The following is a 17361-nucleotide window of genomic DNA, read 5'->3' as shown; positions in this document are numbered from 1 at the left end:
ACAACCATAGCCCTAGAAATGTGTCTGCAGAGTGGGGAGGCATGGGTGGATCTGTAAGAAATCTCCAGCTCAATATTGTCTCTACCAGATAATGCGTTACAGAAGGAAAGTAACTTGTTCATCTGATAGAGACTTCTAGCAGCAGATTCCTTACCTTGGAATAGATAAATACGCCAAACCATCCTGGCGGTGGGCTGTGGACAAATTGACTATACTAAGCAGTCCTGAAGGACTGAATGGGTGAAATACCGGTCCCTGCAGACCTGATTGTCCAGGCAGTAGGGTTTAGCAAATGTGTGCAGGGACGCCCACGTTTCTGCCTAGCAGATGTCCAGGAATGGAATCCCAAGAGCTAACACAGTGGTCGCAGTTTCTCCTCTGGTGAAATGGGCTTGCAAGCCCTCAGGATGCTCTTTTGTTTAGTCAGAGCATAGAAGACCTTGATACAGAGAACAAATCTGTGCAAAATGGTCCATTTCTGAACTGGCAAACCTTTTTTAGCTCCTATATAGTCCACAAAGAACTTGTCGTCCACCAGAACTCTTTTATGCAGTCAACGGCAATGCTCTTTTGGGGTCCAGATGGTGTAGTCGTTCCTCCTCTTTAGAGGGATGCGGAGGAGCATAAAAGGTGGGCAGGGTGACAGATGGAATGGGGTCACCCCTTTAGGTAGGAAACAGGTGTGGGTGCAAAGAACTACCCTGTTTGGGAATACCATAAGATAGGGACCACCTTGTCCAGGATCACCATCAGATAGGGTGGCTTGGATGATAAAGCTTAAGGTTACTCACCCTCTGGGCAGATGTTATTGCCACTGGAAAAGCTGTCTTGATGGTAAGCAGCCAGTGTGGACAATTGTCTAGCGGCTCAAAAGGGAGCACACATGAGGTATGTGTGAACCAGGTTCAGATCCCACTGAGGGACGATGAACGGAGAAGGGGGAAACAAATGTAAAAGCCCTTTCAGAAACTTGTGAACAATAGGGGACTCAAATAAAGAGGGTTGGTAAGGCAGCTGCAGGAAAGCGGACAGAGCAGAGAAATAACTCCTGAGAATGCCCAGAGCCAAGTCCAGCTGGGAAAGGGTAAGAATGAAGAGAAGAATGTCAGAAATAGAGGCAGAAAGAGGGTCAATAGACTTTTCTGTGCAAGTTTTTTTCCAATGGTAGGCATATACCGTTTTGCTGGAGGGCCGCCTGACTGCCAAAATAACTTTACGGACCTCAGGAGGAAGGTCAAAAGCTGTCAACTGACCACTCAATGTTCACATAAGGAGGTGAACAGTTTGACAGGTTCGGGTGGAGCACCCTCCCCTGCTGCTGCGACAGAAGATCCTGTTGAATGTGCAGCCTGTTCAGAGGATGAATGCTCATTTGAAGAAGCTTGAGATACCAAACTCTCCATGCCCAGCCCGGAGCCACAAGAATGACTGGGCCTAGTTATTCTTGATCTTCTTGATAACTATAAGCAGAAGATGTATGGGTGGAAAAGCGTGGAGGAAGCCTGAGCTCCACTCAATACGAAAAGCGTCTCCGAGCAACAGCTCCCTTGGAAACTCCAACGCGCAATACTGATGACATTGCATGTTCTCTTCAGAAGCGAATAGATCTAACCAAGGCTCTCCCCACTGCTTAAAAGAGTCCTTGTGCCACCTCCGAATGGAGACACCAGTCGTGATCTGCTAGGCATCGACGATTGAGTTCATCTGCTCTGTCGTTCAGAGAACCTGACAGGTGTTGAACCACCAGGGTTATGCCCTGTTATTACAGCCATGTCTGGAGACACAGGGCCTCTTGACAAAGGGTCCATGACCCCACCCCACCTTCTTGTAGTACCATATGGTGGTAGTGTTGTCCCTGAACACTTGCACTAACTTCCCCTTGACTGAGGGAATAATTGCTTTCAATGCTACTAGGATCACCCAGAACTCCAGCAGATTGGTATGGAGTCTGGATTCCACAGCAGACCAGAGCCCTCTGATCTCCACCTCTCCAAGATGGTCTCCCCAGGAGTGATGCATCTGTCACTACCATCAGGTCTGGTTCGGGAAAGGAGAGGTGTCTGCCTTTGATCCAATGGCGGTTCGTAAGCCAACACTGCAGGTATTTTGCAATTCCCTCTGAGATCTGGATGAAGTGGGAGCGATTCCCCTGATACTGCACACTTCTGGTATGATTTACCAACAGGATGCATGAGGCCATGAGGACCAGCAGACTCAAAATCATTCTCACCGAAATCCAGGATAAGGGCTGAAATGTTGGTATCATAACCTGAATATCCAGGACTCGCCGCTCATGAGGATATGCCCGAAATTGTATTGAGTCCAGAACAGCTCAGATGAAAGGGAACGCCTGAGAAGGAGTCACGTGTGACCTCGGCACGTTTATAGTGAGCCCTAGCGAATGCAGGAGGCATGCCATAGTCTGGAGGTTGAAGACTACATTCTGGGGAAATGCTTCCTTCAAGAGGCAGTCCTCGAGATAGGGGAAGACTGCAACCCTAGCCTGTGCAGATGAGCTGTGACTACTGCCATCATCTTGGTGAACACCTGAGGGGTGCCAGTAAGGCCAAAGGGTAGCACCGTGAACTTGAAGTGCTTGTGGTCTACCTTTAACCGCAGGTAATACACGTGGGCAGGCAGGATGGGGACGTGAAAATACGCATCCTGCAAATCCAATGTTACCAGTCACTCTCCTTGGTCTAGGGCAGACAAGATCTGATCCAAAGTAAGCACCTTGAATTTCCCCTTTTTGAGGAAGAAATTGACGGTTCGGATGTCTAGAATAGAACGAAGACCCTTGTACTTCTTGGGTATCAGAAAGTAATATTATTAACAACCACTGCTAACATCTGATATCAGAATCCTTTCTATAGCCCCATTAGCAAGGAGTACTATAACTTCATCTAGGAGTAGGATCAGATGATACTCCGCCAGCAATTCTTGAGATGACAAAAAAGGCGGGTGGGGATTGGAAAGGGAGGGAGTAACCCCTTTGAATGATCTGCAAGGCCCATTTGTCTAATGTTTTACAGATTGCAAGTGGAGGAGATGACATTGGATTCACCCTTCAGCTGGGAACCCATGGTCCTGCAGAACAAAACTAGGAGAACTTAGAGGCTGCTGCTGCCGGGGGTTGGTGGCAGACAACTTCTGGCAACCATTCCCACGGGGTCGGAATGAACTGTGTCCACATCCTCGCACAACTTGCGAAGCCCGGATACGGTTGGCGCAGAGGCATGCCCCTTCCGTAGCCACGAAGTGTCTTTCACTGATTGGGAGAGGATGGCCCAGGCCTCCTCCGGGATCTGTGCTAGGCTTGGACCAAGTTCCTAGAACGACATTAGTTAAAGGGCAATAGGGGCTTGGATGAGGAAGCCCCAGGCTGCAGCACTTTGGTCAAGTGGGAATAGTAATTTTTATCACTCCGTTATCCAACCCTTTCCCTACTGTTGCACTCACTGGAGTTTGCAATAGTAATTATTACCACTCCACAATCCAACCCTTTCCCTACTGTTGCACTCACTGGAGTGGGAATATTAATTTTTACCCCTTCGCTATCCAGCACTCATTTTACTGTTGCACTCTTTGGAGTGGGAATAGTCATTTTTTACCCTCCGCTATCCAACAGTTTCCCTACTGTTGCACTATTTGGAGTGGGAATAGTAAATGTTACACCTCCACTATCCGGCACTTTCACTACTGTTGCACTCACTGGAGTGGGAATAGTAAATATTACCACTCTGCTATCCAACACTCCCTACTGTTGCACTCACTGGAGTGGGAATAGAAATGTTTACCCCTCCGCTATCCAACACTTTCCCTACTGTTGCATTTTTTGGAGTGGGAATAGTAATTTTTACCCCTGCGTTATCCAACACTTTCCCTACTGTTGCACTCACCGGAGAGGGAATAAAAAATTGTTACCCCTCCGTTTTCCAACACTTATCCTACTGTTGTATTCAGTGGAGTGGCAATAGTAATTTTTACCCCTCCACTATGCAACACTTTCTCTACTGTTGCACTCATTGGAGTGGGAATAATACTTTTTGCCACTGTGCTATCCACCCCTTTCCCTACTGTTGCTCTCACTGGAGTGGAAAAAGTAATTTGTAGCCCTCCGTTATCCAACACATTCCCTACAGTTGCACTCACCGGAGTTGGAATAGTAATTATTACCACTCCGCTATACAATACTTTCCCTACTGTTGCACTCACTGGAGTGGGAATAGTGATTTTTACCCCTTCACTATCCAGGACTTTCCCTACTGTTGTGGTTTTCTAGGTGTAAAGCATGGGAAGTAATTTATTTTTAATTGATGAATTAAAAATTGGACATTAATTAATTTCAATGAATTAATGGGTAATTAATTATAGTAATTGTGTAATTACTTTTAGGTGTGTGTTTAGGTGTTTATAGGTATAAAGGGTGGGAAGTAATTTATTTGTAATTTATGAATTAATAGTTAGTTGTTAATTAATTGGTAATTAATTATGGTAATTGTGTCATTAATTTTAGGTGTGCGTTTTGGGGTTTATAGGGGTAAAGGGTGTTAAGTAGTTTATTTATTTGTAATTAATAATTATTTGTTAATTGATATTAATTAAAAATGTAATATGGTAATTGTGTAATTATTTTTAGGTGTGTGGTGGGGTGTTTATGGGGTAAAGGGTGGGAAGTAATTTGTGTTTAATTAATTATTATATAGTTGTTAATTAATGTCTATTATTTGTTATTTATTTTGGGTATTTATTTGTATGTGTGTTGTTTTTACTTTTAAAGGGATTAAGGGCTGGTATTAAATACATTTTTATTACTTTATAATAAGTTGTTAATTAATTGGTAATTAATTATGGTAATTGTGCAAATAATTTTAGGTGTGTGTTTTGGGGTTTATAGGGGTAAAGGGTGTTAAGTAGTTTATTTATTTTTTATTAATAATGATTTGTTAATTGATATTAATTAAATTAATTAAAAATGTATCATGGTAATTGTGTAATTAATGTTAGGTGTGTGTTGTGGTGATTATAGGGGCAAAGGGTGGGAAGTAATTTGTGTTTAGAAATTAATACACAGTTGTTAATTAATGTTTATTACTTGATATTTATTTTGGGTAATTGTTTATTTGTTGTGTGTAGTTTTTACTTTTAGAGGGATAAAGGGTTAGTATTAAATACATTTTTATTACTTTATAATTAGTTGTTAATAGTAATAGTTTTTAGTTTAAAAATAAGTTTTATTAGGTTTTTATTATTTTATAGTTTCATTTAGATGTGTATTGCGGATATTATAGTGTTAAAGTGTGTGTAGTAAATTAATGTTTATTAGTTTAGTTTTATTGATAATATTCCACTATCAAGTACTCTCCCTACTGTTGCCCTCACTGGAGTAGGAATAGTATATTTTACCCCTCCGCTATCCAACACGTTCCCTACTGTTGCACTCACTGGAGTGGGAATAGTAATTTTTACCCCTCCGCTATCCAACACATTCCCTACTGTTGCACTCACTGGAGTTGGAAGAGTAATTATTACCACTCCGCTATCCAACCCATTCTCTACTGGTGCACTCACTGGAGTGGGAATAGTGATTTTTACCCTTGCGCTATTCAGCACTTTCCCTACTGTTGCACTCACTGGAGTGGGAATAGTAAATTTTACCCCTCCGCTATCCAACACTTATTTTACTGTTCCACTCACTGGAGTTGGATTAGTAATTATTACCACTCCGCTATCCAACCCATTCTCTACTGGTGCACTCACTGGAGTGGGAATAGTGATTTTTACCCTTGCGCTATTCAGCACTTTCCCTACTGTGGCAATCACTAGAGCGGGAATAGTAAATTTTACCCCACCGCTATCCAAAACGTATTTTACTGTTGCACTCAGGGGAGTGGCAATAGTAGTTTTTACCCCTCCGCTATCCAACAATTTCCCTACTGTTGCACTCTTTGGAGTGGGAATAGTAAACGTTACCCCTCCGCTATCCAACACATTCCCTATTGTTGCACTCTTTGGAGTGGGAATAGTAATTTTTACCTCTCCACTATCCAACACTTACCCTATTGTTGCACTCCCTGGAGTGGGAACAGTTATTTTTACCACTCCGCTATCCAACACTTTCCCTATTGTTGCACTGACTGTATTGTGAAATTTAAGTTTAAATATTTTTCAATAGTTTAATGATTACATTTATCATAGATTTTTGTTTTTTATATTTCAAATTATTAATATTAATAATATTTACGTTTATCATAAATTAAAAATAATAGTTTATTATTGTTTTAAAGTAAATATACATATGTATAAATTATTGTGTATGTGTGTTTATTTTTTAATTAAGTTATATTTTATTAAAATGTAAATTAAACTAATTTAATTTTGTTAAAATTATATTTAATATATATTATTTTATTATATCAAACTCGATATTTTACACAATTTTTTATATCGATATTTTTAGTCGATATTTTTGTACTTACCTGTTTTAGTATAGGAGTCGATATTTTTGTTGTCTATATTTTTTACATCAATATTTGTTACAGTCTGTTAAAGTCTGCATCACCCCTGGAGACCTGTCAGAACCAGCAGAGAGGAGAGCTAAACATATGTTTGTAAGCAAAGCAATTCAGTGAATATAACATGAACTTCCACATGGCCTTGAGGTGGAACAGCCACAGTGTACTGCATAGCAACAAACTTGAAGGAAAGCGGTTGAGAGTTCCTATCGATTGTCCCCAGGAACACCATTTCCTAGAAATAAGCTGCATGGCAAGAAAAGGCTAGCATGGACTTCATATTGCCACGTCCCTCCCACCCAGAAGTTGCAAAAAATCTTATGTCAAAGCCTGCACAATGACCGGCAGGAGTGAAAATGCCAACAATGCAGGCTACGTGCAGTGGGGATGCTGCTTTTGTTGAGTCGACCTTATATATGGTGAAAATAGTAATGTTTTCTCCTACATAAATCCTTTTCTAACAATTATGCCCGTGGGACTGAATGCTGATGACAAACTGCAGGTTGGCACAAAGACACCACATTGGAAAGCTAAGCCCAGCCGGCCTGCCTGGGCCAACAGAATTTTCCGTTTGAAGAAAGATAATATTTTTTACCCAAAAATTGAAAGTGATTTCTTCTTTTGAAAATATAATTATTGTAGGTAATAACATTTTGGGGAGTACACACCTTCAAAGACATACACAAAATCGAAGTCAATAGTGAATTACCAGATGGAACCCTCTAGTAAGTCTCAGCTGGTAGGATTTTATCTGAGGGAACGGACCTCTCCACTTGTCTGTAATTTGTTGATTTTTTTCCACCCACGCTGAGTGTCAGCAAATTTGTAAACCGAGGTCCACTTGGAGCTTGTGAAAGCTGGACAGGCTGCAGGTAGGCCTCCCATCGCTCAATGTAATGAATATCCAAGATGAAAGGCTGAAACTAGTTCTGATTTGTATGTGCCACCACATTCACTAACCCCCGCCCCCAAGGCACTCCTACCACAGTTCTCATTTCAAGAGTTTCAAGTACATAAAAACGGCCTGGAAATGCAGCAAATACACATCGCCGCACTTCCAAGCCTTCTTCATTTACATGTATTTGCAGAGGCATTTGTGCCCCCCTGGGAACCCTCCCATGCGCCCATTGCCTAGATTCAATCTCTGATTGTATCTTTGTCTTTCACTCTTTAAAGCACTTTTCTGACTTTGAGCTATGCAAAAAACATACGGTCATATGTCAGAATATAGTTGTTTTACGTTCCTTCATGGGTTTAGTGGAATACTATTCGAAATTTGTACTACATTTTTCACACAAGACGGAAGCATTGAGGGAGCTTTTAAGGAAGAGTAAGAGGTTTAGCTGTGGAAAAATGCAACAATCTGCGTTTGATGTGATTAAAAAGGAAATAGTTCATGCAGGTGTTTTGACTCCATTTCAGAATGGTTTGGATAATATCCTTACTGTGGATGCGAGTGCCGTGGGCATAGGTGCTGTTTTGGCACAAGTGCGTGGGGGTTTGGAAAGGACTGTAGCATTTGCTTCTCGTTCTTTGTCTGAGTGTGAACGAAATTACTCTGTTATAGAGAGAGAGGCATTGGTGGCGGCCTGGGCTACAAGTCATTTTAGAGTATTTTTGTGGGGCAGTCATTTTCGGTTGCGCACGGATCATAAACCGTTGTTGAAGGTTTTGGGTCCAGGAGGGATAAGCAATTGTTCAGGTAGGTTAGCAAGATTGGCGGTAAAGCTGCAAGATTTTGACTGTAAAGTGGAGTATGTTCCAGGTTGGCGCAATAAAGTTGCTGACTGTTTGTCAAGGTTGCCAGATAAGAAAGCTGTGGTTGTGGATCTTTCTACGGAGGAAGTGGTAGCAAGTATTGATGATGCAATAGAAGTTATGGATGGTGCCATTCAGAAGAAGACCTGGATTGAGCAGATGGAAGAGGATGCAACTTTGATTGGTGTCCGCAGGATGATGAAGGGTGTTACCAGGAGGGAAAGTTCTGTTCCACTTGGTGTTCGGCCTTATTTGAAAGTTGTAGATCAGTTATCTGTTACAGATAATGGGGTGTTAATGCGTCAGGATAGGTTTATACCACCACAGGGTTTGCGGGGCAGGTTGATTGGGTTAGCACATCAAGGCCATATGAGTCAAACAATGACTATAAGGAGGTTAAAAGAATTGTACTGGTGGCCCGCTATGGATCAGCAGGTGAGAGAGTGGGTAGAGAGGTGTGTGGCATGCAAGGAGTCTGAGAAGAGGTTAAGGATCGGAATTGGATCGAGCAAAGAGCCCCAGCATGTTTCTGTTGCTGACAAGGTTTGGGAAAAGGTGTGTCTTGACTTTGTCGGGCCATTTTCTTTCTTAAAAGAGAATGAGAGGTGTGCGCTTGTTTTGGTGGATGCAAAATCGAAATGGGTGGAGGTTGCGTTTATGAGCAGTATAACGACCAAAGCTACCATTGCTGTTTTGTCCGAAATTTTTAGAGGGAAGGATTTCCAGAAGTTTTGTTGACTGACAATGGTACTCAATTGACCTCTACAGAAATGACGTACTTCTTAGATTCTGTCGGTGTAAAAGAACTAGTTACTTACCTGTACACTATGGTTCTCCAGTATTATCTTTCATAGATTCACATGCTTGTATCTTCCCTGTCGTCATGGTGGGAGTCTCCCGGTAAATGATAACCATAGCAGTAGAAGAAAAAACTGCCTGGAGGCCATAGAGTAGTGAAACCACTAGGTAACCTCTCCTCCTCATTATGTGGCCCGAACTACAGCCAATCAGCAGCCAGCACCAGCCTACACCATTCCCAGCAGAGCCACCATACCTCAGATTTCCTACCGCCCAAGAGTGAGCTATGCAGGAAACCAGAGATAAAAAGGTGGTCTACCTAATGGAAACGGGGAGGCGGGCGGGCGCATGTGAATCTGTGAAAGATAATACTGGAGAACCATAGTGTACAGGTAAGTAACTAGTTCTTTCTCCAGTATTTAATCTTTCATAGATTCACATGCTTGTATCAGAGTAGATAGCAGTCCTTGTAGTTAGAGCGTTTCTAGGCTAGACCCCTTTCTTTTCTCGGGGCTGTGTGCCATAAATTCCTATCGGAAAAAGAACTCATTACAAATTAAAAGGTACTAACAATCGAACATTGCCATTTCAGATATTAGCATAAAGGAAAAAAACCACTTTATATAGACAAAAACATTAGAGTAAAATTCATAAACATGTACCTTATTTAAAGAGATGTCGTAGAACTGCCTGTCCCACTGCCGCATCTGCTTTCCATTCCGTGTCCAGACAGTAATGTTTGGTGAATGTATGAACATTCGACCAAGTCGCTGCTCTGCAAATGTCTGGAAGGGGTACTCCTGCTAGCAATGCAGAAGAAGTCGCCATCTTACGTGTATCATGGGCACGGACTTTCATGTCGAGAGGCCTTCCTGCTTTCTCTTGACAAAAAACAATGGCGGATGCAATCCATCTGGAGATGGAGGAACGTGAAAGGGCCAGACCTTTTCTGGGCCCCGAGTAGGAGACAAACAGTTGGTTTGATTTGCGAAAACTTTTAGTCTTTTCAATGTAGAACTTTAGGCACCTGCCAATGTCTAAAGTATGTAGAGCTTTTTCAGCCGCTGTAGAAGGATTTTTAAAATATGTAGGCAGGATCACTGGTTCATTTAGATGAAAAGACGAAGGTATTTTAGGCACAAATTTCGGATTAGTCCTTAGCATCACCTTATCTGGCCTGAATTGTATGAAGGGATCCTGTATAGAAAAAGCTTGGATCTCGCTGACCCTCCTAGCTGATGTGAGCGCCAGCAGTAATGCTACTTTCCATGACAGGAATTGCAGTTCAGATTTGTGGATCGGCTCGAACGGAGCTTTCATAAGTTGTGACAAGACTGTGCTAAGCTGCCATGCTGGTGGAGGACGCTTAATTGGAGGAAACCTTCTGAATAGTCCTCTTGAGAACTCCTTGATTAGTCTGTTAGACCACAGAGATGGGCATCCTGGAGATCTTCTGTATCTAGATATTGCTGATAAATGGACTTTAATAGATGAGTGCGCAAGCCCTGATTTGGCTAAGTGCAGCAAGTAAGGAAGAATTTGCTCAGGAGAAGACGTCAAAGGATGCACTGTATGAGCAAGGCACCAAAAACAGAATCGTTTCCATTTAGCAGAATATGTCTTGTTGGTAGACAGCGCTGCGGAACTTTGCAATATTTCACGACATTCCGGAGTGATATCTAATGACTGGAATTCGTGCTCAAAAGGTTCCAAGCCGACAATTTTAGAGATGTCAATTGCGGATGAAGTACTTGGCCTCTGTTCATGGAAATCAAATCCTTGGTCGTTGGGAGCTGAATTCTTGGCTCCACTGACAGTTGAAGAAGCTCCATATACCAAAACTGCCTCGGCCAGGCTGGGGCTATCAGTATTATTTGGCAAGGTTCTGATCTCATTTTCCTCAGTAATCTGGGAATTAGGGGAAAAGGAGGGAAGGCATAAGCAAACATCCCTGTCCATCGGAGGTGAAGAGCATTCCCTCTCGAACCCTGTTGGGGGAACCTGCTGGCATAATGTCTGCACTTTTTGTTGCTCTGAGTTGCAAACAGGTCCAGACTTGGCTTGCCCCACAACTTGAAAATCCGATTCAGCTTGACTTGACATAGTTCCCACTCGTGGCAAATGTCGGATGACCTGCTTAACAGATCCGCTTTTATGTTGTCTACCCCTGGAACATGTTCCACTTGCAGCATTATGTTCTGACGCAATAGCCATTTCCAGATCCTTTGCGCCTGAATCAACAGGGGTTTTGATCTCGTTCCACCCTGCTTGCGCAGGTAAAACATTGTTGTTGTGCTGTCCGTACGCACTAAAACCGATGAACCTTGGATCCTGGGAAGGAAGGCCTGAAGGCCCAGGAAGACGGCTTTCAATTCCAAGAGATTGATGTGAAGTTTTGTCTCTTGAGGAGACCAAAGGCCTTGAATCTCCAGGTCTTGTAGATGTGCCCCCCAACCTCGTAATGAAGCATCTGATGTCATGACGAAGCTTGGAGATTGAAGTTCGAATACCAGGCCCTTTGTTAGATTGCTCATGATACCCCACCATGACATTGCACATTTGATCTGATGGGTTATGACCAGCTTGTCGTCGAAGGAACCCAAGGCTTGGACCCATTGTCTGTCCAGGGCTTCTTGCAGCGGTCTCATCTGTAAACGGCAATTGGGAATCAATGGGATACAAGAGGACATCATTCCCAGTAATGACTTGAATATTCTGATGGAAGTGAACTTTTTTGTTGCCAGGGATGCAGTCAAATTCAAGATTTTTGTTACCCGTTCTTCCGATGGGTAAGCTTTCATCTCCTGTGTTTTCAAGATTGCTCCTAGGAATTGTAGGGTACAAGTTGGGCGAAAAAATGATTTTTCTCTGTTTATCCGAAGGCCTAATCTTTGGAAGAGATCCGTGCACATCCGTAGAGATCTCTGTGTTGCCTGGAACGATGGTCCTTTTATTAACCAGTCGTCCAGGTATGGGAAAACCTATAGACTTTGCTGCCTTAAATGCGCCGCTATTGGAGCCATGCATTTTGTGAATACTCTGGGGGCAGACTTCAGGCCGAAAGGCAAAACTCTGAACTGGTAATGGCGCCCCGCCACCATAAATCGCAGATACCTCTTGTGTTTTTTGTGTATTGGAATGTGGAAGTATGCATCCAACAGGTCTAGAGAGACCATGTGGTCTCCCTTGCGGAGCAGTAGAAGAATTTCCTGTAAGGACAGCATACGGAAAGAAATTTTCTTTATGTATGTGTTCAGATCTCTGAGGTCCAGTACCTGCCTCCATTTTGATGATTGCTTTTTCCTTATAAGGAAGAAGTGTGAGTAAAAACCTGTTCCTCGCTGGTCTGATGGGACTTCCTCTATCGCTCCTTTCATTATGAGTGATAAGATCTCTGCTTTGAGAGCTGCTATATGTTGATGAACTCTGCAGAGAGGGGGACGATTTGGAGGCCTTTGTGAGAATTCCAGGGTGTGACCCTGTGTAATGATGTCTAATACCCATCTGTCCGATGTTATGGACTGCCAATGCGGGAGAAACTGAGAGAGGTAGTGGAACTGGTCGATCTGAAGCGGAATTGGAGGCGCCTGAAAAATATCACTGTCTGCGACCAGAGTTTTGCTTCCCTCTGGCAGCGGACTTTCTTCTTCCTTGTTGTTGGAAGGAAGTGTTCGAGGACCGGTATTGCTGGTTGGAGGAGTACTGACGGTAACCCTGTTGGTGGTAAGGTTGGTACCGATTAGATTGGAAAGAGGAACGTTGCTGTTGAAAACGTCCTCTGGATCCTCGGCCACGAAAGGACTGATAACGACCTTGCTGTAAAGACCCCAAGGATCTAGCAGTATCAGTATCTGCTTTTATCCCCTGTAAAGCCTCATCGATCTGTTTACCGAAGAGGCTTTCACCATCGAATGGCATGTCCAAGATTTTAGACTGGACCTCCGGTCGAAAGGATGTAGCCTTGAGCCATCCTTGCCTCCGTAGGGTCACCGCCCCAGCCATCTGGCGGAAAGCTATAGACGCTATGTCCATTGCCACGTCTATGGACTCCGAAGCTGCTCTGGCTCCATCCTGTAGGATGGTAGTCGCCTCCTCTTTCTTGTCCTCCGGAAGGTGCGACAGGAATGGTGCGATGTCAGACCACATCTGTCTATTGAACCGGCTCAGAAGGGCCATCGCGTTGGTAGCTTTGATGGAAGCTGCTGCCATGACTGCAAAACGTTTACCTATGCCGTCCATCTTCTTGCCCTCCTTATCAGGAGGCGCCACACATGTAGCAACAGGGTTCTTGGAGCGCTTCTGCGCTGCTTGAGTCACAACCGAGTCCGGTCGAGGATGACCAATAAGACATGCTGGAGCTGTCTCTACAGCACAATACTTTTTGTCCAGCTTGGGTACAGATGCTGGGACTGAGGCTGGATTCTTCATCAGTTTGATTCCTTCATCCCAAATATGGTAAATAATGGGAATGGCTCTTACCGACTTCCTGGAGGACTCCTTGAAATCATAAAGGAAACATTCGCTTTCTTTTATTGGCATATCAAGCTTAAATCTTTTAGCCGCTTTTCCCATCAAATCGTGAAAACTGGCTATGTCCTCTGGAGGAGAGTTTGATTGAGGCAAAGGTGACACCGGGGACGTTGGAGCAATATAATGGTCCCATTCCTCTCCAACCCCTTCATCCTGAGGAAGTTCCCCTTCCTCTTCTTGATCGTCCTGATCGGAATCATTTAAGTCATCCCGAATTGTAACAACATTTTGGACCTCCGTCCGAGGAGGAGGAGGCGGCGGTTGAGCCGGGGCTGACTCCTTTGCAGGTTGAGAGGCTTTCTCAGTGGCCGCAGAAGCATTATCTTCCGGAAAGCGACGATAATAGCTATCGATCATGCTTCTTAAGTCTGATATTAAAGAAGTAGGCACCGACATGGCCTCTTCCCGCACAGGCGTATCCACTTCCTCTTCATCATCATAGTGGTAGGCCTGGTGAAATGACTCGTATCTCATCTGGCCTTTGACCGGCCGATCCGTAAAAGAGAAGTGCTCCTGGACCTCCTGGTGGTCTTCCTCATCGGAATCCTGATGTTTAATATGGAGTTGCGAAGGACTGTAAGCAACACCAAAGGATCCTTCCTCCTCTGATTCCTGGCAATCCAGAATGGTAGAGGGCAGTAAAGGCGAAATCTTCGGCGTGGAAAACTCCCCTTTTCTGCTCGTCAACGCTCCCGTCGACGGAGCAATCCTCTTAATGGAAATATATGTAGAAGTTATCTTGGTTGGAGATGGCATCGTCGACGATTTTTTCATCGTCGACGGGGCCGTCGACGGGGCCGTCGACGGAACAATCATTCGCACCGTCGACGGGATACTCGTCGACGAAGATCTTGCCGTCGACGAAGGTCTGGCACTCACCGTCGACGGAGTCGTCGTCGTCATCGTCGTCGCCGAAGCTGTCGTCGTCGAGATTGTCGTCGTCGTCGAGATGGTCGTCGTCGAGGTCGTCGACGGCCTCGTCGGCGATCTGACTGGAATATCAGTAGATTTCGTCGACGGAAGCGACGACGGAGCCTTCTTTTCTGTGGAAGGCTTAAGAGGAGTTGGAGGGAGTGAAGTAGAAGGTTCACCTTCCTTAGATTTTCCTGCTTTTTGTTTCCTCACATCTCCCTTTTCCTCAGAGGACCCTCTTTTTAATTTCTTAGAGGTGTGTCCCTTGGCTTCTCCCTCAGACTCCGAGTCATGAGTTTTCCTTTTCTGAAGCCATAATAAGAGGCGCGCTTCTCTATCCTTCAGTGTTTTGGCAGAGAAGGTGCGGCAATATTTGCAGTCCTTAGGAACATGCTTAGGGTACAAACAGTACAAGCACTCCTTGTGAGGATCCTCAGAAAACAGCCTGGCCTTGCCACAGGACCTGCAAGCTCTGAAAAGACTCTTCTTGGAGCTTTCAGACATATTGAATGAAATGGAGCTTGATAACAAAAGAACAGTACCTGTCTTCCAACTGTGAAAGGTCAAAAGTTCAGTGAAGAGAAAATAAACTGAGCTGAGCTCAGGGAGACTCCTTCTCACACGAAGGCGGTTGGAAATCTGAGGTATGGTGGCTCTGCTGGGAATGGTGTAGGCTGGTGCTGGCTGCTGATTGGCTGTAGTTCGGGCCACATAATGAGGAGGAGAGGTTACCTAGTGGTTTCACTACTCTATGGCCTCCAGGCAGTTTTTTCTTCTACTGCTATGGTTATCATTTACCGGGAGACTCCCACCATGACGACGGGGAAGATACAAGCATGTGAATCTATGAAAGATTGAATACTGGAGAAGCATGTGTGTTGTTCTCTATATAATACACAAGGAAACGGACTCGTGGAGCGCATCAACCGCATGGTCAAGGGTACCATGCAATTGGTTCATATTTCTGGTCTGCCTGTACTTGAGTCAGTGAGTGAGATGCTGTGGGCGTATCGCACAACAGTAAATGGTGACTTAGGTAAGAGCCCATTTGGAATGATGCGAGGAAGGGAGGCTGGCTCAAAGTTACTTCCTTCATGGATGAGGGAGAAAATAAGAGGGGCAGAATCACAATCTGGGTGGTTGAATGTGAATGACAAACGGTACTTTAATGTGGGAGATTTAGTAAAAGTGAAGCCTGGTGGGCATAATAATTTTGTCAACAGGTTCAGAGGACCTTTCAAGGTAAAAACTGTGGGCAGCAATTGGGTGAGATTAACTAATGGTCAAGTTTGGAATCTAAGGCGGATTGCTTTATATCAAAGGGGTGACCCCAAACACGTAGAAAACTTGGAAGGTAGGTATGATAAGGAGCATTGTTCTCCTTGGATGTTGATGAAGGATGTAGAGTTTGGAAAAGTACAAGGGGTTGTTACTCCCTCCTCTGGAGTTACAAATACTTCTGATGAACAAGGTATGCCTGCAAGGGAGGGAGATAGGTTGGATGGTTCACGTGTTTTGAGGGCTGCTGGTGAAAGAAGGTTACCTGGATATCTGAGTGATTATGTTTCTTGATTCAACTCATGAGCCTCAGTTATAAAAAAAAATGTTTTGTTGATTTTTTTGTTGTTGTTGTTGTTTTCTTTCCTTTTCTAGTCTTACTATAAAGGGGGAGATGTGTTATATTTCTATAATGCTGGCTTGCATTTTACACATTTGTTAATGCTTGGAATGATGCATCCCTATGATGCTCTAGAGCTTCTAATATGATGTCACCGCTCTGGCACTGTTATCAGTTGGTCCAGCTGAGTCTGGCAAGAAGCTGTTTAGGATCTTTCTCTGCAGAATAAACCTACTTCAAGATTTACTTATGTATTGGATTTATTAACATAACAATAGTATACAGAAATATTGTCTGAGATACATGATTTGTCCTAAATAACGTTTATCAAAATATTATCCCACTGGGTGTAGATTTTTAACTCCAACAGAAAGATACTTTTGTAAACAATATTTCCGACACAATATTTATGGAGGTTGATATTCTGACAATGATATTCTGGTCTCACACTACCACATACAAACATACATACATTCTTAATGACTTTTCACCAGCACTGCACAAGCCATCAATGTGTAGTGAGAATGTTATTGTAAATTAGGCCCTGGATTGGTGGCATGTAAAACCATGTCCTTCAAAAATTAATTTACAGAAGCAGAAATGTGTTATTTGGTGTTGTTTTGTACTTGCTAAAATGTGCCTCTTTCTTGTCTTCCAATTTTGTGACTGTTTCTTCAAGGAAGAGCTGCACTTCTGTGCCAATACTATGACATCATCCAGAGGCTAACAAAATCCAAACATGGTGAACTCTAAAGATGCGTTCATTTAATTTATAGTAGGTATTACATTTGCCTTAAATGGCCTCATCCTGTGTTTTTTCATCAGCATACGTGTCATCAAGTAGTTCACTTTAGCAGATTCCTCAATTGATGCTCACAATTGGACTGAAACTGCTGGAGCCCAACCAAAAAATACACATCTTTTGTCTAGTAGACCTTCAGAAATTGAATGCGGAATGTATGAGTCCATACCTGGAAGTTGTTGAGGGTATCCCAGGAGTGGAAAAGAGATCAGAAAGGCAGCTGCACCGGCTCCGAGGAAGCCCACCCACCAGGCCCCAACCCAGAGGGGATTCTCAGGGGTAAGGTCAGTGCTGAAAGAAATGAAAGAATACACCCTTTACATAAAAGTGTGAAAAGGTTACAACAGCGTCATTAATGCAAACAGATGCTTTAGTGGTGGACTGAAATTTGAATGTTTATTATTATGTTTTTCTTCAGGAAGACACTA

General features: G+C 43.5%; 1 protein-coding gene across 1 annotated transcript in view; it reads right to left on the bottom strand.

Annotated features, from left to right (window-relative positions):
- Positions 1 to 17361, bottom strand: part of SLCO4A1 (solute carrier organic anion transporter family member 4A1) — a 330005-nt gene that overhangs the window by 176645 nt on the left and 135999 nt on the right. Inside the window, exon 4 of the mRNA XM_078651610.1 lies at positions 17103 to 17224. Within this exon, the coding sequence (XP_078507736.1) occupies positions 17103 to 17224 (122 nt within the window). The remainder of the gene's footprint in view (positions 1 to 17102; positions 17225 to 17361) is intronic.

Source organism: Lissotriton helveticus, chromosome 7 (assembly GCF_964261635.1).
Source record: "Lissotriton helveticus chromosome 7, aLisHel1.1, whole genome shotgun sequence".
NCBI classification, from domain to species: domain Eukaryota; kingdom Metazoa; phylum Chordata; class Amphibia; order Caudata; family Salamandridae; genus Lissotriton; species Lissotriton helveticus.
This window is presented reverse-complemented; position numbering and strand designations above follow the sequence as displayed.